This window comes from Morone saxatilis, unplaced genomic scaffold, assembly GCF_004916995.1.
Source record: "Morone saxatilis isolate NCDOM2014 unplaced genomic scaffold, NCSU_SB_2.0 Contig9, whole genome shotgun sequence".
Classification (NCBI taxonomy): Eukaryota; Metazoa; Chordata; class Actinopteri; family Moronidae; genus Morone; species Morone saxatilis.
In genome coordinates, this window is record NW_023340268.1 from 13,959,597 (window position 1) to 13,986,559 (window position 26,963).

Sequence of the window (26,963 nt, forward strand, 5' to 3'; positions counted from 1 at the left end):
CAGAGTCAGTCAGCCAGTGGCCTCAGCATGCTGATATGCGCTCGGGCCTGTCGAGCCAACAGGAGAGTTGAATTCTTTGACTTAGCCAGCCTTTTTGATCGTGCTTACAGACCCGAGCAAGTGCCAGCAGCTTCCAGGTTCTCCTCTAAAGAGTGGAGAAGAAAGTTGCTGCAGAAGATTCATTTTTGCTTACTGACTGTTGTACTTTCTGTAATCTGTTGCTCTCCTGACTGATGCCAAAGCCTTAAACTACATTGACGTGGACAAGTCATTACAACCTCCTGCTGTTGTGCATCTGGACGTTATCAAACCAGAACTTTGTGGAAAACTTATGTTGCATTCTACTAAATTTCCCAAAGTTTTTTTTTTTTTTATGCACACAACATCTAGAATATTAATCATATTTTATATTTTTTCTCATTAATTTTGCACTTAAAGTGAAATTATGTAACTTTTGAAAGAATTGACCCAATCTGCAGCCTTACATAGTCTGGTATAACCAGTAGCTAATGGCTAATGTTAGCCAATGTCTCAACACTGATTTTGGTTTGTTTCAATTAACTATGGACGGTAAGATTCACTGATTCCCATTGGTGCACTGTTATAAAAGTTCAAGATGCAATATTTATCAAAAATCTTTATTCATATGGCCCTATAGCTTTTTTATTTGACCTTTAATTTTATGTTTATTTGAGCCCTTCTTCCCCGAGCCTGAGCCCAAGAAATAAACTAAAAATCAAACTATCTGTATTAATAGTTCATTATAGCATCATATTATTTGGTATCCATTATACATTGTGTGAAATTGCATTGTGTTAGAATTCAATTGGTCAAATCAACACTGGTAATAGGGGGTGAATCCATATTGCAATTGGTAGTTGTTTCATATGTATCTTTAATGTATCGGATTTGTGGCAATGCATCCCAGATCTAATATGGAACACAGAGAGAAAAGCTGAAACCAAAATACTTCAGGGACGAGGGATATCCATTCCATTCAACCAAAAGAGTTCCTTTGCCCCATCTGTAGCAAGAAAATTGTTATACATATATATAATATATTAGCCATCATTATGGCCACTGCTGCCAAATAAACATTTTGGGTTTCCGATTGCAGTGATCAGCACCTATCAAAAGAGGTCCAAGAAGGAAAAGCAGTAAATGGAGACAGGGTCATGGTGGCTAAGGCCATCATGTACGTGGGGAGAGAAGCCTGGCCCGTGTGGTCCGATCCAACAAATGAGCTACTGTAGCTCAAATGCTGAAAAAGTTAATGCTGGTTCTGATAGAAATGTGTCAGAACACACAGTGCTACAGTTGTTGCAAATGGGGTGTGCCCAGGTGGTATAATGTTACACCTGATCGGTTTATATATATATATGCAGCAAAGGCCACAGTTGAATCGAACCCAACCTACTACATGCCACTTTTAGTGGGAGTAGGACTAATTCCAGTCTCATGTCTGATTACAAAGCTACCACCAGCAGCTGGTTAACTTAGCTTCGCAATGGGAAGCAGATTTGGCTCTGTCCAAGGCCACAAAACCACTCGTAAAACTGAAATGTGTCATTTTTACGCTACAGTTGTACGGTTAAACAAACAAGATAGACCTTGTTGTCCTTTGAACAGAGGCTAGCTGTTGTCATTCTGCTTCCATCTTTATGCTAAGCTAAACCAGCTGCTGTCATGTTATTTCATAATCAGGGCTGAGGTGAAACTCAATACAGGCTTGCCAGAGGGGCACTAGAAATCAATATTTGGTGCCACGTCACTGCTATTTTGTGCAGGATGTAAGAAATGCCAGCGACTGCTGTTCCCGTTCTACAACCCTACACTCCACTGCTTAAAATTACATTTTTTATCTAGACAATTTCATAGTTTCTAGTTTTTCTGACCCAGTATTCCGGTGTGGAAAGTTTGTTTCAAGTTTTTAGAGAAGAAAAGAGAAAAACTGCCTGGAATATAGGCTATAATTTGAAAACCTCAACCGCCCCTGCATGTCTGCTGATGTGTGTGTGTGAGGGCGAAGAAGAGAAGAGAGGAGAGAAGAGAAAGAGAGAGAGAGAGAGAGAGAGAGAGAGAGTGCATGCAGTGCCCTGTTTAATTAGTGCCTCTATGTGTTTGAGTGTCACAGAGGGCAGTGCGTCTGAATCTTTTTATCCATCTATCTCTGCTTCCTTCTACCATTTTTTGATCTTTTCTCATCTATTTGCCTTCTATCGTTGCTTCATTCGGTGGGGGGATTAAAGGTGTGTGCGTCTTCCTCCTCCTTTTTAATCACTAACTCTCTCTTTCTCTCTGCATTATCACTAAACAGACAGCTGATGGTGTCTGAGTGTCTGGGCCACATACCGTGTCTTCAAACGTATGTTTGAAAATCTAGAGGTAGATATCATCATTCAGAATCACGATGCCCCTTTTATACATGCTTTGAAACCCCCTGCACTTCACACCCAAATGATAAGGAAATGTATTTCTGGTAAGTCTAAATACAAAGAGCACAGTACTTTAATTCTTAAAGTCGTGGTTCAATGTGTGCACACAGCTGACAAAATTAATGAAAAATTCATGAAGAAATAATGAATACAAATGCTTCCATGCAGGTGAGGGGCATTTTTCTAGTATGGTTTGGGTAAGAGTCAGTACAAAGTTGTTCTGGTGATGATCCTGTTTCACTATGTGATTCTATCCTGATGTGGGAAGTCTCGTCCAAGGTGACAATGTCTCCATCCACAGGGATCACTGAATGGTTTAATGAGTATGAAATTGGTGTGAATCATATACTATGGCCTTTATATTCCCCACATTTCAACCTAATTGGACACCCGTGCACGAAACACGAAAGTAAGAAATGTCCTTTCATATCGGAGATTCAGAGACCTGAATTTATGAACTTTTGCTTCTTTTTGTTTTGCCAAATTTAAACACTGTGTTGTTAATCCTTTAATTTGTGTCACAGTCATGATGTTTTTTGAATTTGGCATTTGTGTTTTTTTTAAAACATCCAAATGTAAAAGCTTTCATAGTGAGACCTCCTGGCATTCTCAAGTAAAATATTATGAATATTGTGGTCAGATATAGCTGAAATTTCACTGTGGTATAGTATGATGAAACATTTATATTCAGTAAATGTTTTCCATTCCTTGCATGCAGACAGTTGACGTGTTACCATCTGAGATCTGTGATTCATTGCCACAATATGACATGATAGCATGAGACTTACTCTGGTACTCTTCTATCAACAGTTATAAATTTCCATCTAAGCATTCAGCAGTTGATCAAATCTTTCTTCCTAATCTCGCTGCTTGTGTGCTATTTTTCTTACCAGCTGGCTGACAGGTGGATAGCCACGCCTGACATGAGAAGATCCACTCCACCCATAATCCTTAGCGCTTTCTTCTGCATCAGGATGGAAATATGAGACTCAGTGACTGAGGCCAGTGAGGAAACAACGTAGACAGCCAATCGGAATGCAGCACATCTGGAGGAATCTGTCTGCAGGCCCAGCTGGCAGTGCTATGGGACACAGCAAAGGAGAGGAGCAAGATGTTAGATTCAAAATGGCTGAAGGATTTAAAAAGAAAGTGTACAGGTCAAAGGATGAATAAATATAATATGGCTATAATTCACATTGTTGCCTTTTGCTTTACTGTTTGTCTCTGAAAACTGCTTATTTCTTGTATAAAATTATGGACAAATAACTTTAAAGGCAAGGATTTCTCTGCTCACTATGTTTGACTTTGACCAAAGGTGGAATTGTGATTTCATCTGGCACTGCTTCCACATCTATTTGCAACTGGAGTTCAGTGTAATATGTTCGAGTGGAGATTTTGTGCTTGACTCCATCAGCAGTCACACTGCAACAACATTCACTGCTGACCTTTAATCACAAATCTGCGCCTGGAGTTAACCCAAACTAGCTGTCTCCTTCCAGTGATAAACTTCTTGACCCACATGACCCCCTTCTTCAGTAAAAGAGGGTTGGTCTACTGAAAATGCCAATTAAAAGATTTCCAAATAGTTACTGTGAAATATATTATCAAATAAATAGCAGCGGAGGCTTTATTTCAAACTGTGAAAGTGAAGTTGGTGTTGTCATTTTATTTAAGAAAAACAAAACAGTTTTAGTGAGTAGTAGCTCATGTCCTTTTACTTTTAGAATTTAATTCATATTATTCTTTGTAGTCTTTTCATACATGTATTTTAAAATCATGTTTTTGAATGTCCACAAGGACCAACTATTCACTTGGATTAAACATAATTGACTGTTTCATGTGGAATGTGGTTGAATCAGGAGAAAAAAGTCTGATGATGTGGAGCTTTGCAGCCATCTTTGATTTCCTACGCCGCCTGTCTGGTCTCTCCAGCTACTTCAAGGCTTCAGCTCTTCAACAAACATGAGAATGTAACTCTGCAGTGAGTGGGAGCTCTGCCATCTTTAAAACACATTTCATCTCACTCACCCCTCCTCTTTCTTTCTTTTTTTTCCTCTGTCTTTCTATCTTTCTGGTTTGACTCAGAAGAGTTGAGGTGAAGTTGTCAGGAGTGTCCAACAATTACTCTTTTTTTCTGGCACATAGGGGGAGGAAAGGGAACACGATTGTCCATGGGCAGGGGGGAAAGAAGAGCTGTGTAGTTATTTGAGATCAATAGAACAAGGATGTAACCTTGTATGTTGTCTCTATACTTTTTTAGAGTAAATTAAATAGTACTAGTAGCCTACATGTACTTGATTTTATTAGTACATGTATATGTTGCAGAATAGAGCTTCAGAATACATAATACATCACATATAAAATCCCATGAGTGTCCATGCTCGCAGAGGAGGATCAAAGTGGAGATCCTTTTCTTTTCAACTCTTTTACATATCTAGTGTTTATGGGGGTAAATCCATGTTTAGAATTTAAATGTGGAAAAGGCAATGAGTATGTATATGTGTTTAGTGTTTTCCTTATTGGATATAGAGTGCAACAGTTCTCCCTCATGAGGTGCAGAATTAGATAGGGGATATTATTTACACCACTGGTTGAAATTCACCAACTCACAAACTGATTTTATTCATTTATTCCATGATAACTATCAACCTTCTCCAATTAACAGGATAGGTTCACTCAGTCCATCTTGAAACAATAGTCAGGTGTCCATAAGGATACAGCTGTAATCATTCCTTTTGCCAACAATGAGCTTTACTTCATGAAAATCATACATTTGTTTTATTTTTCAATATATGCTTTCTGTTAAGCATGTAAAAAGTGTGAAACACTGAGTGCATCGCAGCATATGTCTAAACTTAGGAATATGTATAGGAGTATATTTTAACTGTGCTTTACTCACTGGAATGGACAGTGAGTGTGTAATATAAGGTAGTATGAGGGCCATGCTGAGTGTTGTTGGAGTGGTAGTAGAGTAGATGACATGTCTGGTCATGTGGGCAGGTAAGAGTTGCTCAGGGAGAGAAAGAGAGAGAGAAAAAGAGAGGTTGAAACTAGATCTCCCCTTCACACCTGTCTTTTGTCAGTCTAAAGCTGAAGTGTATGTGAATCACTACATTCCACTGATTTTGCTGAGTAAAGACTTCAGTAAATTTTATTTTAATAAAGAGAGTCTAAAGAGTTTAGACTGTTACAGAAAGTTCGACTTGTAAGAGCAGATACATGGTTTTATTTTAACACACAGACACTTGATTAAGAAATGCTTCGTGCATGTGGACTGCACTTGTATGGAAAAAATAAAATGACCCAAAAACTGTTGACTGCATGTTGGTGGTAGCCACATACTACATAAAGTAGCAAAGTTGTCACTAAAATGATTCCAAAACAAGCGAAGAATAAGGCTGAGATGTAAGAAGTTTTCCTACAAAAAAAATCCGTGCGTAAAAACGACACACTAAAAGTCAATTGCAATCACATTTCAATCGTTCAACAACGATTCAATAGATAACTCTACACTCTCTCTGAAAAGTAACTTTTCCCCCATAAAGTCCAAATAAATTGGAAACACTCGGTGCCAATTAATGCCCCCCAAACGACCACATTTTACGCACAAATCTAAACTGCGCGCAAGGCTGAATGCCCGGCACCCGTATCTCAGCACTGACACTCCGGATTCACTGCAACCCGTAAAAGAGAGGAAAAAAAGAAAAGAGAGTAGGCCTTCTTCTGCCTTTTAAACCTCGACGCTGTCCACGTCCTCAAAAAGAATGGATCTAATTAAAACGTTGCACTCGTCATCATCGCCAAAGCTTTGCCAAACGGTTTCTGGTGGAGAGGAGGCTGGGAGATGCAGCACCACATGACTGAGTGTGAGCTGGAGAGGGATGGGAGTCAGATTGGGTTTCTCTTCTCCCATTGGCCGGTGGGCTGACTTTTGACACGCAGACCAGGGACCCTCCTGCCGTATAAATAGGCCTGTTAGAACTTTATTATTCTAGCATCACGGCAGCAGGTTTCTGCTAAGTTTGGAGTTACTCGTGTCACCACAACTGTATGCCTGCCTGAAGGTGGTTTAAAAACAAGGGCTCAGCAGCACAAGGAGTCTGCATGTCTATTTAGACATGCTCAGCTTTGTGGATACCCGGATTCTGTTGCTGCTTGCAGTAACTTCATACCTAGCATCATGCCAATGTAAGTTTGAATATCTGCTCTTTTTTTTCTGTGATGGATATTTTTTTCGGGTCCCACTGCTTGAGGATCTTGCGCTTTGGCTTTTGTTTGGGACTTACATCAAGGTCAACCTGAAGACAGCGCAAAGCACTGCTGAATAAATCTCAACGGATTGAGCTCATGCAGAGGATTCTTCACTTTTCTTTTTTTTTTCCAAGGATACAAATTATAATGATTTGATTAGTTTCCGAGAAGGAGAAGTTGCACTCCTGAAAAAAAAAAGTTTTCTCGCTTTGAAAGAGACCTCTAAAGTAGTCGCCCTAGCGTCTTTTTCAAAACTTTTAATGCATGTGGAGTTACTAAAATAAGTTAAATGTGAATTTTCTTGCAGACAAGATGAAAAACCCTAGTGGGGCGTTGTACATATTGTTCCATCCAGATGTCCAAGGGATGAAGCTTTATAATAGGAACTGCAATGTCTCCCCCTGGTGGCCATGGGTGCAAACATCTTCTTGGCACCTATTAGATTTTCTCCTCTTAGAAGATACAAATCTATGTATCAGAGCTCAAGTATACTGAGACTAAATGTTAACATATTATAGTTTAAAATTTTGTTAAACCAAACGGCCTTGGGCGTAACTTTCTGTCCAGTTACAGTTTACTGCGTACTTTATCATTATTCAGGTCACAAAACGATTTCAAGGTTGTATTACAAGATGTGCATTGAAGTTGAAGCTTTCGTGGCAACTTTTTCAGTATTATAGCACGTTGAATAGAGATAAATAGTCTCACATCACTTTGAATCTTGAAGTGCGCCACCCTGTGGTTCGAACTGGACATCAGGCGTTGAGAGTTCACAGGGAGGTCCCAGCTGTGCCAAACCCAGCCATGACCAGCTGGTCCATATTCAGACAGGGCAGCCGTTCACCTGCAACAAGGTGTGGACGAGAGATACAAAACATCAGCCGTGAATTAAGGATCCAGTCATCAGCTAATCAAAATCCAAACTATTTTACAAATAATACAACCTAATTGGGCAAAAATTCAGCCTTTTATAAGACAAAATAAGAAAAATGCATATTTTAATAACATAACCATACATAATAACATGTACCAGAGATCAAATAACAATTATCAATGTCATATATTTCCCAGTACAAATGCTGTAGCTGCTTATCTTGTTGGCAGTAGCAGCCCAACTATTCCTGTCCCAAGGGCATAAACTACCTGTTGAGGCCTGCTAGCAGTCGGATCCTTATTGTATGGAATGCTATTGAACACTTAAAATTCAGGTTTACCATGCAGTGGTGGCCCACGGCTACACTCTTAGACATGGGCTGAGACAGATAAACACTACAGGAAGGTTAATTGTTGTAGGCACTGTAGAAGCATTTGTTCAACATTTTGAGATGCAGGCGATGAGTTTATTTATGTTCAGAGGGTCTTTTTACGCCCCAGATGACAAGCTTGTAAGAACACACAAATAGCCCAGCTTTCAGTTTCACACAGAATATTCTCTAAGTTGCCATTTTCTTTTTGATTAGACTTTAACATGGTAATTGTTCATTTTAATGACACACATTAAAACATTCATTTTTTTTTAATACATAGTGTAGTTCCTTCATCCAGTCTTTACACTTTTATAGATTTTGTTCTCATGCAAAAGAAAATGCATCTTTTTTTAGTGACCTACAGAAAGTGGTTAAAACAGTACAAAAAATATATAGAAGGATGGAAATTACGTTGTTTCTTTTTCAGGTGACTGTTTTGTTTTAAAAAAAAAGCTTGTCATGTTCTAACGGAGTATCCCCTCTTCTCTCCCCACCCTCCTCCTCTCCCTATTCCTCCTCCTCGTCTCTCCAACGCCACAGCTTTGGTTAGTACACATGCATGAAATCATAAAATCTACATTTCTTAAAGATAGCTTTACCTTTCTCCTTACCTTTTTTTCCTCTTCCAAACGCTGTGAAATATCCAGTGAAGGGAGACCTCTCGGTTGCTCTCAACCATTTGAACAATCTCAATGATGGCAGAGCAGTTCATTTAGGCATCTCTGCCCCTGCACCAAGTTATTTCTTGCAGTTTTCTCCCTTCCTGTTCCATGAATAGGTGAGGGTCCTATTGGCTAAATTTTGTGTCAGTGAAAGCTAAAACCACATCTCTGAGGCACCCATGGGGCCTGGTACAAAGGATCCTTTCTGAGGACAGCAGAGAGGGGCAGAGGGAGGTTTGCACCTAACAGCTGGCTTTGGGTCAGTTTAGAGTGTCCCTCACCTCCTTGATTTAGGAAAGGATTTATGAAAGCTGATCTCAGACCAGTTATGAATAGCTGAACTCTCCAGCTCAGATAAAACGGAAGAAAAGAAAATGAATGAATTATTATCAATCAGTATAAGACTAAGGCCCCTCTACAGGAAAGACAGTGACCAAATAGAACCTGATGAGCATAACTGAGATTGCCTGAAATTAAACACCTGTCAGCATGGTGTTTGCTGCATTCTAGTGTTTTTAAAAGGTGTAGTACACACTTTGTGGTTCTGGTAACATTTCAGAACGTCAGTTGTTCCATGGACTAACATGCTCCTCCTGCTAAGAGGTTGTTGAGTCTGGTTTGGGACACTTCCATCGTGTTGCTTCTTTTAGCATCTCGGTGCTCATATTGATCATTTATATCACATGCACATCGCTCTGCTGTGCTATTATTTAAATTCTTGTATCCGCATGAGCATGTTTTACCGTGTGACAAGATTACATTATATTTTGCATGCTTGGCTGTTCTTCTATACAATGGCCACTCATCATCACGCTTATGTTGGTTATAGCCTACATGTTAAATAAGCCTGAAAAGGCTGAATAAATAAATCTTACATTTATTTATTTTCTTTTCTATTTAGGGAAGAGTCAAGGTGAGCACATAATGTTGTTCTTATGTGTCATTTAGCACCTGCAGTGTGTCACATCAGACACACAAAGCGTAGTTTAGATTTGAAAAGAGGGCATCTTTATGATGACTAGTCTAATCACTGAAATGTTTTTAACTTGCTTGTCCTTTCACTCTAAGGTCAAGTTTGTTTACATGCACATTTTATTGATTTTAATCTCCTTTTAGCGTAGTTTAGATTAGTTGAGTCGCAATGGCATGTTATGTTAGAGGAATAGTTTGGAGCTGGCATGTTGCTAAAGCAGACATCTGTGCCGTGTTTTTGTCTGACTGAGTAATTTTTCTGCTGCAGGGTCCCCGAGGAGACAAAGGACCTCGAGGTGACAGGGTAAGCTCGTGTGAAACTGTGCTGCGTGTAAATCAAACAGCTGTCACCAGATATGTAATTTAAGCATTTAGTGTGGTATATTTTTGATGTATCTGTGGCACTGTGTTTGTTGACGTCATTTGACCCTCTAACCTCAGTAGGCCACACCCCTTTATTTACATCACCCAATCCCCCATAGGCCCAGTGTTTATGAATATGATAGTTACTATTTTATTTTATTGCCAATTAAACATTTTTTAATGTAGTACTTTCCTCCAAATGTTGCTGAAATTAGCTCGTCATATCTTATAATGACACAGTTTGTTACAACAGTGGTTAAGCTTTATCTGTAAATGAATGTTTCTGTTTATTTGTCTAATATCAGTAGCTGTTTATTCAGTAACTGTTTACTCACTATAGCATCTGCGTCTTACAGGGTCCTCAGGGCCCAAATGGAAAAGATGGCAAACCCGGACTCATTGGCCCTCCTGGCCCCCCTGGTCCCCCCGGACTCGGAGGAGTAAGTCCACTGTTTATACTCGCAAAATAAGCTGCGTGGCGTCTTATTGTTTATCTCAAAAGTAGTTCATACTTTAACACTACCTGTTATTTGACTTCCAGTATTTCTCATGATGCAAAAAAGTCTGTTTGATGGATGAAATTGACCCACATTCGGCTCATTCACAGTTGCTGGCTGTGATTGTGTGCAGCGCTAGGCTGACAGTTCATTATGACCTCTGTTTTGGTTGAGCTCACCAAACCAAATTCCAGTCAACTATGCTGAAATGGCCATAAAGTATTGAGTCTTATGAAGGATGTCATAAGCCCGTGAACTTTGACCTTTTGCCCTTTACCTTTATGATACCATGTTCAATAGATTACACATGGATGATACACAACTAGGCTACTGTTAGTGACAGCTTCAAGTTAAGTTTTCAAACCTGAAAATGACGATACTTACTTGCTTTGAATGGTCATTTTAAAGGTGCTCACAAGCACCAATTTATGTTGTTACGACTACTGAATCAGTGATTTATCTTAACTGGATCATGCTCTGTTTGTTCAATAGTCCTGATTTATTATTAGAAGTTTGTCATTAACTTAATGACTAAATTATCTGTGTGGTTTTTTACAGAACTTTGCTGCTCAGTATGATGGTGTAAAAGCCCCTGATCCCGGCCCTGGACCCATGGTGAGTGCCCCTCTCTTGAACACACATTCAGGCCATTACACTCCTGATCTGTCAGGTGTTGTCAGTGTTGATGAATGATATGACTAATTCATTTATTTCTCCATTTCAGGGTATGATGGGTGCTAGAGGCCCTCCTGGACCTTCTGGACCCCCTGTAAGTTCACACAAGCCACTGCAAACATGACCAATTATTCATACTACCCATAACCTGAGAATGCATTGTGCTATCGTTATGTTGTCTAAGACTAATTGCTATGCCTTTTATCACTCAACAGGGACCTCAGGGACACACCGGACACCCTGGTGAGCCCGGAGAGCCTGGACAGACTGTAAGATTATCCTCTAGAATATTTACAATTCAAATTATCAAGTGAAGATATAACTGCTGATAATAGAACTGGATCACTTCTTTATCGGACTTACCCATGTGATGCCATCATCTTAAAAGCATTTGTCATGTTTGAGATCTTAAATGTTCTGGGTTTCTTTCCCAAGGGCCCCATTGGTGCTCGTGGACCCCCTGGACCCGCTGGCAAAGCTGGAGAGGACGTACGTACACATTTTGTGTTCCTACAAGCACTTTTCAAGGGCTAATTTAAAAAATGTTCCCCTGTTCTTTTGTAATATATTTGAGTTGCTTTAGTGTTTCCTACAGCATAAATGTCAAATTGTAACATAATTTTTGCTGACTCAAAGGGTAACAACGGCAGACCTGGCAAGCCCGGAGACAGAGGTGCACCTGGCCCACAGGTGAGAGATTTTTGTCCAAAACAACGAGAATGAAACACATGATATATACACAATACAATACATAAATATGGACCTTGTGTATGACCTTGTTTGATTTGAATTGCAGGGTGCTCGTGGATTCCCCGGAACCCCTGGACTTCCAGGAATGAAGGGACACAGAGTGAGTGTTGATCTTATTCTCTGTTTGACCTGAACTTTGCCTGCATGGAAATCACCAGATTCCCACTGGCTTGCAGCCAAAACCAGGAAAAAAAATGGCTTTTAGGTTTTGCGTGGTGTCATCCATATAAACCAGAGCCAGATGCTAAACTTATGTGAAACCACCTTTGAAGATAGAAAGCTTTGTTAATGTCTCAAAGAAGACTTTGGATGTATTGCTGTCAACATGTATTCTTAATAGAGGTCAAACAAGCATATGTCTTGTTAGTCCACATACTGATTCCTTTAATAATTATATTTATCTAATGATCCCTGTTACATCCCTGTCCCTTATCTCCTCTTTTTTCTGTATTTTAGTACCAATAGCGGGTAATTATAAGCCTCTCCCATCATCACCTTGTCTCTGTGTTTCAGGGTTACACTGGTCTGGATGGACGCAAGGGAGAGCCTGGTGCCGCTGGTGCCAAGGTAAAAAGATCACCTTTTTCATGACTGCATCAACAAATGTTCCTACTGAGTGCCTAATTTCATGTACAGTCAGAGCCCTGTCTCTCTTAGTTCTGCATTAATGTTGACCTAACCTGACATGACATTGAATCCCTTCACTCCAGCTATCTATTAACTTTCTCTTGTCTCTCCTATAGGGTGAGCCCGGTGCCCACGGAGCTGCTGGAAGTCCTGGACTGGCTGTACGTTTTTGATTGAGTTCAAGATTCACCATTTATGCACAAAACCTTAGTAAACCTGTAAAACTTGTGCTTACCTTTTGTTGTCTTTCATTCATTGGCTGCTTTACCGCTCATATTCCACATTTGCCATCACACAGCTGAAGTAAAGACACTTTTCTCATCACTTCTGTCCTCTTTGTGTGTCCCTTTAGGGATCTCGTGGTCTGCCTGGTGAGAGAGGCCGTGCTGGCCCTGCTGGCCCCGCTGGTGCTCGTGGTGCTGATGGCAATGTTGGACCCTCTGGCCCTGCTGTGAGTATTTAATCCCTTTTGTGAATATTGAACTCAAGACTCAGGATACCTATCCAGTATGTACTTTGTGATTTGGTATCTTAATGTGTAAATAATGATGTTTGATACCTAGTAACAGACAAAGAAGCAATTATGCCACTAAATGTTGATTACATATGTTTAATTGAAGCCATGTTAAACAGTTTTTAAACTTGACCTAAATGTGAACTTACATTACACATAACCTGATGTTATGTCTGCTGTTCTTCTACATAGGGTCCCCTTGGTGCTGCTGGTCCCCCAGGTTTCCCCGGTGGCCCCGGCCCTAAGGTAACTGTGATGTTACTTCCTGTAGTGTTTCCCGGCATTTGACAATATATCCTCAGAGAGAACTCCATGTTTAGGGTCACAAAATGGACACAATTCTTATTAACATACAGTATAATCATTTCCTTGTATAATATCCCCATGGGAATAGTTCATACATGTAGCATCTTCAGTAACTCTAACTATTTATTTTCATGCTGAAAAGGCCATGAATTTAAAGCACTCACATTTAAACCACTAACTGATCACTTAAATACATACCAAGATATTGTTTAACTTACCATTATAATACCATCAGTCTGCAGGTATTAATGAGTTTTGATTTGAAGTCATTATTTGATTATGCATATACATTTGTCTTTGACAGGGAGAGATTGGACCTGCTGGAGCTACTGGCCCAGCTGGAGCTCAGGGATCAAGAGGCGAGCCTGGTGCCAATGGCGCTGTTGGCCCCGTTGGTCCCCCTGTAAGTATACAAAGATGTTTCGGGTCAATTTCTGTCACTTGTGACTTGTCCTGAAAAAATTATGAGCAGAAATAAGCCTTTTATTTAGTTTGAGTCGTGATTTAGTCTTAGTCTTCCAAAACTCTGTAACCATTAAATACAAATACTCACATTTATACTAAATTAAGATGATGATTAAATATTGTGCATGTCTTTGATAGCATTAGCATTACTATCCATGCATTTGTCCCTTAACTGTTCTGTAAATAATTCTTTACAGGTCAGCTATATTGTCATTTAGTTACATTGTGTGATATTATCACATATTCCATATTATAGTGCTTTAGAGTCCCTAATTTCCTGTTCTTTCCCTTTAGGGTAACCCTGGTGCTAATGGCCTGAATGGAGCCAAGGGAGCTGCTGTAAGTATTTAAGTTGTACTATTAGAGCATACATAGGTAAAAGTTAATTTAGGGCCACACAAAGGTTACAACAATTAGACCTATGCCATTCTGCACACATAACACATAATACTAAGGTTGTTTCAATGACAGAACACAATATAATTTTACTGATAGAAATTGTTATATTTTTCTATTTCAATTTATCAGAATATAGTCTCTATCATTAAATGTATATTATATTATTATCATATATATTAAGATTATATTAGATCAAATGAAGAAAATGTTTCAAGTTAGGCTAGAGTGACACTCACCTGTCCTTCATTTATATGTATCTAGGGTACCCCTGGTGTTGCTGGAGCTCCTGGCTTCCCTGGACCAAGAGGAGGACCTGGACCCCAGGGCCCTCAGGGTGCTGCTGGACAGAGAGGTCTTGCTGTAAGTAAACAACCAACACACACAAACATCCACAAAAAACATACATATCCACATGGATATGTAGATGTACACACAGCACATACACTCTCACGCAGAAACACAAGCACTTACAAATAATAATAATAATAATAATAATTTTTTGATGATTGATCTTTGTATTAATTGCATCTGTTTATCTGTTTTAGGGAGATCCTGGTGCTCAGGGTATTAAGGGAGACTCTGGTCCCAAAGGAGAGCCTGTAAGTTCATATCCTGATCCTGTTCTGTAGCAGAAAATTTCACCAAACTGAATCTGAAGACCTCCACGTACAGTGTTTATGACTGTTGCTCTTCAACTTCTTGATTGCCTTCCTCAGGGTAATTCTGGACCTCAGGGATCCCCCGGACCTCAGGGTGAGGAGGGCAAGAGAGGACCCACTGGTGAGCTCGGTGCTACTGGACCTGCTGGCAACCGTGGAGCTAGAGTGAGTACCAGTCCACAGTCTCTGTTGGAATTGTTGTTGCTCCCAAACAGATCCAGAAGTTATGTTACTAGGATCACCTGCTAATGCCTTGTGTCTCCTTTAGGGCTCTCCTGGCAGCCGTGGTATGCCTGGTGCTGAGGGAAGAACTGGCCCAATTGTAAGTGTTCAATGAGAAAACCTCACTCCACCAACATGCAATTCAGTAGTAATTAAATCTATATTTAAATACACTGATGAGAAACCAAAAACACAACTCTCTTCTTAACCCAAATGTACTTAACATTCAGTCACAAGATAAAACGTCCTCCTCATTTCTCCACAACCACTCTGTGTCTATTTCATAGGGTATGCCCGGTGCCCGTGGTGCTAGCGGTTCAGCTGGACCTCGTGGACCCCCTGGAGATGCTGGTCGTGCTGGTGAGCCTGGCGCAGCTGGTCTCAGGGTGAGTCTTTTGCTAAGTTCTGTTTTTGAACAGCGGCAAAGGGATCTGATCTTTGTGTGAGTCTAGTGAATCACAAAAACACCTAAAGGGAGGACAGGACTGGGGCCTGTATTGGATTAATTGAGTTAGAATAGCTTGGAGCAGTAGTCCTATTGAATTTGTGGACATTTAAACCCTTGATGGGTCAGCTGCAATTGTACTAATTATTGACAAGCATACTGTACATTATAATGACTGACTGATGTTTCTTTGCTACAGGGTCTCCCAGGAAGCCCCGGAAGCTCTGGACCCCCAGGAAAGGAAGGACCTTCTGTGAGTAAATCGGAATTTTGCAAATTTCACTTCAGCATACAGACATTCGCATTGGTATCTTTCTGCACTTTATGGACATATTTGCTCAAATAAATGCAATTAACATGACTTCCTGCTGTACTTCCTGTTTCCTCTTTCAGGGTCCTGCTGGACAAGATGGCCGCACTGGACCTCCCGGCCCAACTGGACCTAGAGGCCAGCCCGGAAACATTGGCTTCCCCGGACCCAAAGGACCTTCTGTGAGTAGCCAAACCAAGACTGGAAAATGAGCATTGGGAATTTTATCCTTTTTTTTTTTTTATCATAACTACAACCTACTTTTTCCCCTTCAGGGTGAGCCTGGCAAGCCTGGAGACAAGGGAGCCACTGGCCCCACTGGTCTGAGAGTAAGTTAAAAAAATATTTACTACACATTCCACTTCAGCTGACCGATAAAACATATCAACATTTACACCATATGATTTGTCAGTTGTTACATCATCTTCCTCATACATCATTGTGCTTAGGGAGCCCCTGGACCTGACGGCAACAATGGAGCCACTGGAGCGTCTGGACCTGCTGTAAGTATCCTTATAAACGGCCTTTATATCGGCGTCGGTTAACTTTAGTTTCCCTTTTTCCGATTTTGTTACATCAACTATCACTGTGCCATTTTTACATTGAACCTTTTATCTTTCCCCCATACAGGGTGGTGCTGGTGAGAAGGGAGAGCAGGGACCTTCTGGAGCTCCTGGATTCCAGGTTTGGATCCATCATCTGACTCTATATAAACAGTTTAGAGCAAATTTACTGAGGAAAGATTCACCTTTCAGGGTTGCTTTCATGGATTCAGTACATGTTGTTTTATGGCCCTTCAGGCTGGTTTCTAGTTTTATTAACACTAGAATAGCCCGTGCCTCAGGTATACTTTTTAGATAGTACTGTTGGTATAAATGGCCCGTTGAGTCCATTGGTCCTGATGTTGCGGCTTGATATTTTCAGGGTCTGCCTGGCCCCGCTGGAGCTGCTGGAGAGGCTGGAAAGCCCGGAGACAGAGTAAGTAACACAAACCCACACTGAGTTTCTCCCATGTCATACAGTCAAATAACAGAAATGGTAGAATAAGAAGTACATCTCTAACCCACCATTCTTGTCTCTTTAGGGTATCCCAGGAGACCAGGGAGTTGCTGGACCTGCTGGTGGCAAGGTGAGTTCAACTGTCCATGCCTTCTTTCTGGGTATATTTGCATCAAATGAAGCAAGACCCATTATATTCTCATAGCCCCACAGGTTTTTCAATTCTACTTAAGATGCCAAAACCATTCAAATATATTTGAACAGAAAAATGTTTCCAAACATAAACCTTCACATTGTGGCAGGTTACATTTGCATGTATATAATAGAACATATATAAACTAGAGTAGCCAAAGACACTGACTCCCTCTGTGTGTATCTCCAGGGAGAGCGTGGTAACCCTGGTGCTGCCGGAGCTAGTGGACCTCAGGGATCAATGGGACCCCGTGGACCCGCTGGCGCCCCTGGAGTTGATGGTGGCAAGGTATGATGATGCCATGGTGGCAAAAAATAAAATGCTGTAAGATCAGAATATGTCAATGCCAAGCTAATATATGAGATCATGTATTCATAGAAGTATGCATGTTTAAGGCAAAAATTAACCATAGTTTGCCATGTCCGTTTCCAGGGAGAGCCTGGTTCTGCTGGAGCTGCTGGTGGTCCTGGACACCAGGGACCTGGTGGCATGCCCGGTGAGCGTGGAGGTGCTGGTGCCCCTGGAGGCAAGGGAGAGAAGGTAAAAATCCACCACCTGCAAGTAAAGCAGGATTTAATCCCTTAAAATAACTCAAAGTTGTTAATAAGAATGTATTCTTTCTATCTTTATCTCCCTCTCCGTCCTATAGGGAGAGCCTGGACACAGAGGACCTGATGGTAATGCTGGCAGAGACGGTGCCCGTGTAAGTTAAACCCTTCAATTTTCTTTAAGGGAACTGATATAAAAATTGTAGCCTTTGACTCCATTAGTTTGAGTGTAGCAACCAGAGCCTCAGTCTTAGTGTCCTCTCCTCTCTCTTTGTAGGGTATGCCTGGACCCGCTGGACCTCCTGGACCCACTGGAGCCAATGGTGATAAGGTAAGTAGCTAATGTATTTATATTATTTACCACAAAACAAATAAACTATTAGAATGACATGTTTAAGATGTACACTGTAACACAGATTAATTAATGATATGGAGCTTTTTTATTTACAACCCAAAAATGGCTGCCTCCAACATTATTCAAGATGGCTGACTAATCTTGTACCAGTGACCTACGATAAAAAACCATCAAGACATGAAATCAAATCACTGTCAGAAATTCTCTCTCGGCTGACCAACCACAGTCCATATCTTTGGACATCCCACTCCTCTGTTGGGGAAAATTGCAATTACCCCCACTTCAGCATTGTATCTGACGGTAGAACCTCAACACTGCCACCTGGTGACTATTTTATAATATTACACCAATGGCTCCACTACCCAAATGTTCTAGGATTTTTATCTATGAAGGCTAAACCATTTTGCACTGCCATATGCAATGTAGAAATGTCCTTTCGGCATTTGCAGTACAAATTACTATTTAACTTTTATACATTCATTTTTTTCAGCCTTTATGCAGAAAACTGGAGGCAGAAATACAAGCAAAAATAATGATACTACATTTGTATCACATGGCATAGTAAAGAAAAACCAGTGGATTACATTTTGTAGCATTCACATTCACTGATAAAGCTTTCAAGTTCATTGCCTGACCAAAACAGATTTTTAATAATCAGACTGCAAAACTTTCTTCCATATTCTACTGCTATAGTCTACAAAATGTTGATTTTGACAAAATATTTATTGTGTGTATGAATTTAAGCATGGCTGGAACAATGCTAAGCTAATGAAGCACTCACCTTTCTCTCCTCCAGGGTGAGAGTGGTTCCTTTGGACCTTCTGGACCTGCTGGACCTCGTGGACCCTCTGTAAGTAGTGTTGAATTTCCCCAGTGTGGGATCAATAAAGTCTTAAGTAGCTGTGGCTGACTTCCTTGATTATAACAAATATCACCCGTTTTACCACATCCACCTTAAATGACCTATTGACATAAATATCAGATGAAGACCTAAAGACAACATACATCTTCTACGTACAATATAAACTTGTCTAACCGACTGCTTGTTGTCTACAGGGAGAGCGTGGAGAGGTTGGACCTACTGGATCTTCCGGATTCGCTGGACCCCCTGTAAGCCAGCAGCCAATCACCTTGTTCAATACAATCTACACAAATCCTGTCCAAGCAGCAGGATATCATTATTACACAAATCAACACACAAACATACACACACATACACACACACACACACACCCACACAAACACACAATTGCCCATATATTGACCAAGCCCTGTTACTCTTTCTCCTCAGGGCGCTGATGGTCAGCCTGGAGCAAGAGGAGAGCGTGGACCTTCTGGAGGAAAGGGAGAAGCTGGCCCCGCTGGCCCTGCTGGACCTGCTGGACAGTCTGGACCTGCTGTTAGTACTATAAGACATATTTCAGATTGTACTGGCTTTGCATTCAGATTATATTAAATCCAATTGGGATAAAATTATAGTCTATACCTTCAGATGAAATATGAGTAATATGGAATGGTGTCTGGCGACTTTGTCTTTATATCTAGGGTCCTTCTGGTGCTGCTGGACCTACTGGTGCTCGTGGAGATACCGGGCCTTCTGTGAGTATTAAAACATAAAAAAAATTTCCTCCGGATTCCACTTATTGCCTCTGTAAGCATGTAAGATCCATAAAAACACAGCAGAATACATCAACACAAATGTATTCACTGTTGCACAAACATGTACCTGCCACACTCACTTCAGCAATTTGAAATCAAGAAAGGCTAATAAAGAATGTAATAAATAGAAATTAAAATAAAAAATTAGCCAATTTAATCAGAAATAGCTTTCTGTTACCCTTTATTTTACCATGAAGATGCTTTTTTCCTGCAGCTCGAGCTACAAACTAGTAGATTTGGTGCTCTTTTTAGGCTTACACAGATGGGTTCTGTGGTTCCATTATTGAGAGTAAATTAGGTTTTTAAAGCTGTTCGCCGTACTCCTTATTACACAGCCATCTTTTTTGAAATGTCAAAATTTCAATGTTTCGAAATGGAACATTCTGTTCTTTAATTTCTTTCTTTTGCCTGTGTTTCATGGCCAGAAAATACCCTCATCTTATCTCTAATGTCCACTTACACACACAACCAGATAACGCCATACACTCTTGATGGCCACTGTATAACCTTGGATTGTGTGTATTTCTGATGTCAGGGTCTGACTGGTTTCCCTGGTGCTGCTGGCAGAGTTGGTGCTGCTGGTCCCGCTGTGAGTATTGATTTTATATTTACAATCATTAGCAAACACACACACACACACACATATAAACCCACACTGAACACACTGGATTACACAGGTTTTCAAATATTACTTCTATCACTATCATACATACATACCCACACTGCCAACTCCCCCAAATACACACATACATTCACTCATCTTCTCGCTGCCTTTTCCCCTCTCAGGGTATTGTTGGACCCCCTGGTTCCGCTGGTCCCGCTGGTAAGGATGGTCCTCGTGGACTCCGTGGTGATCCTGGTCCCGCTGGTCCTTCTGGAGAGCAGGGTATGGTTGGACCACCTGGTCCATCTGGAGATAAGGGACCTTCTGGAGAGTCTGGTCCCCCTGTAAGTTGTAGCTCTTTTTTCAGGCAAAATTGTGAGTCTATGTATCACTCCAATTTTGACAACAGCTAAATATAACATCCTCAGTGCACTGATATGTGGTCTGTATGTTTAGGGTGCTCCTGGTGCTCCTGGAACCAGTGGTCCTGTTGGACTGCTGGGATTCGTTGGTCTGCCTGGTGCTAGAGGAGATCGTGGTACACCTGGTGGTGTTGGTGCTCTGGTAAGTACAAATTAATACTGTTAGTGCCTGCAGAGAATTCATCTGTGACCACCTCAGCTTAATTTTTATCAGCCTGAAGATGAAGGATTTACTTCTTCCCAACATAATGGAACTGTCCCAAATGTGTATTGGCAGTTCAATTTTATTAGTTACTAAACTATGAATACACAACTAGGAAATTTAATTATATAGATATTGAGATTTTCAATTTACATGGAGATTCAAAAGATTCAAAACATCACACAAACTATTTTCAGTTGCCATGTCCATTTTGTAGGCTAGTTTGAATTAACATGTGCACCACTGGTAACAAAAAGACTTACTAGAAGGTCAAACGTGCATGTTATCACACTGTATGAAGCCTTTGACTGTATTTGACCCAGGGATTTTTCTCTGCATCCTATCACAGGGAGAGCCTGGTAGAGTTGGACCCGCTGGTCCCCCTGGAGCCCGTGGTCCCCCTGGAAACATTGGCCTGCCTGGTATGACTGGACCTCAGGGAGAGGCTGGACGTGAGGTAAGGTTTGAACAGGCCAATTACAAGCACTGCAATGACCTGTTAAGGGTGATGGAGAGAGTATCAAAATATCCCAATTAGAAGTATTGTTGTTTGACTGACTGTGAATATAAGTATTTTTTCTTGGTTTACTCAGTAGAGTAGATGTAAATTTGAAGACTATCACATGGACTCACAACAACCTGACACAATAGCCTAAAAATTGGATATAACAGAACCCATATCCAACAGTAAACTGTAACATTATTTTACATCTATAGGGTAACACTGGTAACGATGGACCCCCTGGTCGTCCTGGTGCTGCTGGCTTCAAGGTAATGACCTTTGATATAGCTTAAATCAAGTCTGCATGCAGAATACACACACATATACTGTGGTCTGACCTGCATCTGCCTTTTTCAACCATTCTTTAGGGAGACCGTGGTGAGCCCGGATCTGCTGGTTCCATGGGACTTGCTGGTGCCCCTGGCCCTGCCGGACCCACTGGAGCTGCTGGCAGACCTGGAAACCGTGGAGAGTCTGTAAGTATAAACTGTAACTCATTAAAAAAAAAAGATTAACTATGAGATTTTCATCACTGAAATATTATTTCCAAGTTGCATCATCTACTTGTTCCACTCATCCTTTTACTCTTGTCTTTCCTTGTCTCTAGGGCCCAGGAGGTCCCGCTGGACCTGTTGGAGCCGCTGGAGCTAGAGGTGCCGCTGTAAGTATAATAAACCTATTGTACTGTATCCTATTCTAGCAGCATGATGGTTCTGGTTCTGTGTTCATTATGTGTGTTTGCGTGTGTTAAAGGGACCTGCTGGACCCCGTGGTGAGAAGGGAGGTGCTGGAGACAAGGGAGAGAGAGGCATGAAGGGTCTGCGTGGACATCCTGGTCTCCAGGGAATGCCTGGACCTTCTGTAAGTGACAGCACACTATCATAACACACACAAAATATGTAAATATACAGCTGCATGTGCTGATATCAAAGGAAAATGATGTAAACACTGTATGTATAGAAGGTCTTATTAATGACTACAGTTTCACTAAATGATTCACTTTTCCTCCCCTCAGGGACCCTCCGGTGACACTGGAGCTGCTGGAGCTAATGGACCCGCTGGACCCAGAGTGAGTGGAATCTAAAAAACCCACAAAACACCAGTAGTTTACTTGTTCCATCTATATTCAGAGAGGCACCATGTTTTGAATCCATCTTTCACATAAGCAAGTAATTGGCAGAAATATAAAAACCACGGCGGAGAGAGTATCAACGATTGTTCATTATAACATGACGAACAACATTCAGCGCTCATGTAACATTTCTAAAAGTGACAGGTGACATTGGATTTTGTTATGTGATGTAGGATTTCCAAAACAAAAGACAAATGTGACTGTGTCATGTGCTAATCTTTTCTTCAGGGACCTGCTGGACCCCACGGACCCGCTGGTAAAGACGGCAGAGCTGGTAGCCATGGTACCATCGGTTCTCCCGGTGCCCGCGGACCCCCTGGATATGTTGGACCTGCTGTAAGCACATCTATTTTGTCTTTATTTGCTCCAATACAGAATTTGTTGACAGTTAAGTTCCATTAGGATCCTCTGCAAAGGATCCAACTGCAACTGTGAATTTGTATCAATCCACTCATTTACTCATATAAGGGTCCACCTGGAGCTCCTGGTCTGCCCGGACCTCCTGGCCCCGCTGGTGGTGGATATGATGTCTCTGGATACGATGAGTACAGAGCCGATCAGCCTGCTCTGAGAGCCAAGGACTACGAGGTCGATGCCACCATCAAGTCCCTCAACACTCAGATTGAGAACCTGCTCACCCCTGAGGGATCCAGGAAGAACCCTGCCCGCACCTGCCGTGACATCAGGCTCAGCCACCCCGAATGGACCAGTGGTAAGCTCAGCTTTTACTGATAAATTGAAAAGATACATCACTACATTTAGTGCAGTTTAGATGTCTATGTATATGCAGTAAGAGTAAAACACTCTCTGTCCATCAGTTTGACTCTTTTTTTCTTGCCATGTAGGATTCTACTGGATTGACCCCAACCAGGGCTGCATCAATGATGCCATCAAGGTCTTCTGCGACTTCTCCACCCGCGAGACCTGCATCTACGCCCACCCTGAGAGCATCGCCCAGAAGAACTGGTACAGAAGCACCGAGAGCAAGAAGCACGTCTGGTTCGGAGAGACCATCAACGGTGGTACTGAGGTGAGCATTTACACAGAGGAGACATATTTTACTTCACTGTACAGTACACAAGACCAGGAAATGACAAAAGTTATTTTTTCTATATTTTAAATATCGACTGTCCGTCTTTTCTGCATGCAGTTTACCTACAACGATGAGACCCTCAGCCCCCAGAGCATGGCCACCCAGCTGGCCTTCATGCGCCTGCTGTCTAACCAGGCTAGCCAGAACATCACCTACCACTGCAAGAACAGCGTTGCCTACATGGATGGTGAGAGCGGCAACCTGAAGAAGGCTGTGGTGCTCCAGGGCTCCAACGATGTGGAGCTGAGAGCCGAGGGCAACAGCCGCTTCACTTTCTCCGTGCTGGAGGATGGCTGCACTGTGAGTAGCTTCTTCAGTTGTTTTCTTTGGTTGTTATCTTCATTGCTTGTTTATAAACTGCTAAATGAATGCATTTTTGTATCGTTTTGCCACTTTTCTAACTATTCTCCTTTTCTGTCCTTACACCTGCAGAGACACACTGGTGAGTGGAGCAAGACAGTGATTGAGTACAGAACAAATAAACCATCTCGCCTGCCCATCCTCGACATTGCACCTTTGGACATTGGTGGAGCTGAACAGGAGTTTGGTTTGGACATTGGCCCAGTCTGTTTCAAATAAATAGACTCATGATAAATTAACACCAAAAAAGAGAGAAAGAACGAAAAAACAAAATCTCTGCCCTTCTTTCTGTGTTGTTTTTTTATACTGAATGCTGATTTCTCTCTGCGCATCCACTTGCTTAAGATGGGCAACTATCTGAGAGGACTGAACGGACTGAACGGAGCGTTTGTGCAATGCAAATTAATACAGCAACCCAAAGGGACGCGGGAAAACACCTTGTTGTGGGACATCATGTCATCCTTTTGTAAAAAATAAAAAGAAGTGTAATAAAAACGCTGAAAGTATGCATCACTTTGTGGTCTTTGTATATCTTCCAAAGAGGAGGTTTAAAACCACAATTTCCATGAAAAAAAGGTTTAAACTACCTCATGCCTGTACCTAAAGAAAATACTATTGACAAAACCTGGGTCCACAACAGAGATGTTAAGACTTCTAATGCTTCAAGCTTTGTCCTGTATCGGAAGGTGCTCAGTTACTTGAAGCGGAGATCTATGGTGCTAATATGCAGCTGTGGAGCAAACCACTTTCTTACTGTATTACTTTGTATTGACCTTTGAGGAGTCTTGCATTCGTCCCCTGATGCTACCCCACTTTAAGCAGGTGGAATGTTCCTAAACCTGATGTCTGGTTTTTTGTTTTGTTTCATTTCGTTTTGTTCTTTTTTTGTTTTTGTCTAGAAGGTTTTTTTTTGTTTTGGTTTTTTGTTCAGGCTTTTTTTACTCTTCAATCCCCACACAGAGTGTTCATACTGACAGCACATATTTCATCCAATTCTGAATGGTTTTTAGGCGGCCTCTCTCTCTCTCAAAAATGACACCACAAAGTCTATTGTACCTATTTTGTATATGTGAGATGTTTAAATAAATTGTGAAAAGTTCTGAAATAAAGCATGTCCAATGTTCCAAAACACACTACTCAGTGACTTAAGTGCTTTCATGTTTTAATGACACTATTGAAGCTGTGTCACTGTATTTTGGTTCTAGTTTGGCTGATGATGTACATGTCATCACTAACTTAAACATCTTCCTATTGTGGAAGCACAGTCATATTCCCATTTACCATCCCCCTTTTCTTGCTTTTCAACAGTACATCCAATTTTAATGTACAGTAAATTTCTGTTGACACTGTCCATGCCAATGTGTGATTACTAACGTGCATTGTTTCTTGTAAATATGCATCCTCTGATGTTGCTTTTCCTTGCATAATACAGCTTTTGCATCCAAATAAATTTCTGTGATTTGGATCGAGGCTCGAATTGCAGTGATGCATGCACACCAATATGAGTTAGATTCAACATGGCAGAAATCATGTGTTTTGTCATTTTGTCAGAGGCTGAAAGTCAGTGAGTTCAGTGTGTTGAGGGAACTGGGATATGCAAGCTTTCTATCTCCATATGTAGAAGCAGCTCTGTTAGTTGCAGTTGAAGGCATCAAAGGTCACTTGCAGCACTTTCAATAATCTCTAGAGGGCAGTATGGCATGTTTTTATTAGCATCCCTAATTTAGCCTTAGGGGCAGTTACACATACACATTATCTTTGACCACTGAGCAACAATGACTTGGATGCCTTGGACACAAGATGCATCTTTTGGTCTACAGTATCTAATGTGCAAAACTTATATTAAAACCACAGATTGAACCTTTAATTCTAGGCACGCTCTTTATTTTACATTAAAATGGCACAGCTAAAGTAAATTTTTTGTTGATGTTGATGTGTGTAATAGTTTTCAACAGTGGTGGTGGAACATAGCAAAGCACCTTTACTCACGTACTGTACTTAAGTACAATTTTTAGATACTTTTACATCACATTTCATGCTACCTAATACCTGTACTTCACTACTTTTCAGAGCCTAATGTTCTACAAGTTTTTTTTCTTTTCTACTATTGGTCTGACAGCTAGAGTTACTAGTTGCTTAGCAGGTTCAAGATTTTATATTCAAAACATGTAATAAAGGCATCTTTATTTAGGGATATGCACCATATGAGCATAGTATAACTTAAAGTTAAGTTTTACAATTTGACTTTAACACAAAGATATGGCAATAATGCAGGACCCACCCTAGTAGCACAAAATCCAAGACAAATTTGCAATTCATCAAATTGCATATACAACCAGCTAACAGAAAGGGGAACCTGGGGCCTTGGAGTCACTTTGGGGTCTACGGCCCCATGGCAGATTTCCTTTTGCCCGGTTGGTAATCCAGCCTTGCAATAAGTGTATAAAAGCATAATAGGTACTTTTGCTATACTCAAGTACATTTTGCTTTTAATTGTAACAAGAGTAATTGAGTTTTTTTTAAATTTCTTTTCAGGGTCTGAGTACTGTGCTCCTTTAACTACACCTTTGACTCAATTGACGGATTTATTACAGGTCCTGTTGGTGATGAGCAGGTAGCCTGCACACTTTTTAAAAGATTATTTTGGGGGATTTTTATTGACTTTATTTGATGGAGAAGAAGAACAGTGTGAGGAAGGTGGAGAGAGAGGGGATGACAATGTGAGCAAAGGGCTGAGGAATTGAACCCAGGCCACTGTGGTACAGACTCAGCCATGGTTCCATGTGAGCTACTGGGGCTCCCTGTACCCTATAGGCTTGCCTGGACATCTTCAGTCCCAAAATTAAACTGTTTGCACAATAGAATGGTAATTATTACTTCCATTCATCTTAAAAATAATTTGCATGGGAGCACATCTAAAATAATAGTTCTGGGAAAAGGATGCTTTTGTCTGGCGAATGTAATAGCAGAGTGCAAAGTGAAGTAGCTCAGCTTTTTGTCAAATTATGAGATTTGGCTCTGTCTCTCTCTCTCTCTCTCACACACACACACACACACACACAGAGAGAGAGAGAGAGAGAGAGAGAGAGAGAGAG

At 41.0% G+C, this 26,963-nt stretch overlaps 1 protein-coding gene across 4 annotated transcripts; it reads left to right on the top strand.

The window, feature by feature from the left end:
* Positions 1 to 6,418: 6,418 nt before the first annotated feature.
* col1a2 (collagen, type I, alpha 2) lies at positions 6,419 to 25,333 on the top strand. 4 transcript variants are annotated; one of them, XM_035681523.1, is made up of 51 exons: positions 6,419 to 6,623; positions 8,474 to 8,478; positions 9,497 to 9,508; positions 9,836 to 9,871; positions 10,287 to 10,370; positions 10,986 to 11,042; positions 11,152 to 11,196; positions 11,318 to 11,371; positions 11,538 to 11,591; positions 11,739 to 11,792; positions 11,899 to 11,952; positions 12,366 to 12,419; positions 12,596 to 12,640; positions 12,832 to 12,930; positions 13,186 to 13,239; positions 13,604 to 13,702; positions 14,059 to 14,103; positions 14,425 to 14,523; positions 14,709 to 14,762; positions 14,880 to 14,987; positions 15,091 to 15,144; positions 15,332 to 15,430; positions 15,689 to 15,742; positions 15,883 to 15,981; positions 16,075 to 16,128; positions 16,249 to 16,302; positions 16,430 to 16,483; positions 16,724 to 16,777; positions 16,884 to 16,928; positions 17,181 to 17,279; positions 17,424 to 17,531; positions 17,641 to 17,694; positions 17,817 to 17,870; positions 18,691 to 18,744; positions 18,951 to 19,004; positions 19,186 to 19,293; positions 19,440 to 19,493; positions 20,089 to 20,142; positions 20,340 to 20,501; positions 20,614 to 20,721; positions 21,131 to 21,238; positions 21,499 to 21,552; positions 21,652 to 21,759; positions 21,891 to 21,944; positions 22,037 to 22,144; positions 22,299 to 22,352; positions 22,644 to 22,751; positions 22,884 to 23,127; positions 23,261 to 23,445; positions 23,566 to 23,808; positions 23,941 to 25,333. In XM_035681523.1, the coding sequence occupies exons 1-51, from the start codon at positions 6,554 to 6,556 to the stop codon at positions 24,085 to 24,087; spliced, it is 4,071 nt and encodes a 1,356-aa protein (XP_035537416.1). In that variant the 5' UTR covers positions 6,419 to 6,553; the 3' UTR covers positions 24,088 to 25,333. The 4 variants fall into 4 exon arrangements, with proteins under 4 accessions (XP_035537416.1, XP_035537419.1, XP_035537418.1 ...); XM_035681526.1 differs by lacking the exon at positions 15,883 to 15,981; XM_035681525.1 differs by lacking the exon at positions 9,497 to 9,508 and having other exon boundaries at positions 23,941 to 24,087.
* The last annotated feature ends 1,630 nt before the right edge of the window (positions 25,334 to 26,963 follow it).

Coding starts and splice junctions, on each gene's coding strand:
- col1a2 (XM_035681523.1), top strand. CDS start 6,554: ATGCTCAGCTTTGTGGATACCCGGATTCTGTTGCTGCTTGCAGTAACT. Junction 17,871..18,690: donor CTGGAGCCAATGGTGATAAG/GTAAGTAGCTAA, acceptor TCTCTCCTCCAG/GGTGAGAGTGGTTCCTTTGG. Junction 21,239..21,498: donor AGGGAGAGGCTGGACGTGAG/GTAAGGTTTGAA, acceptor TTACATCTATAG/GGTAACACTGGTAACGATGG.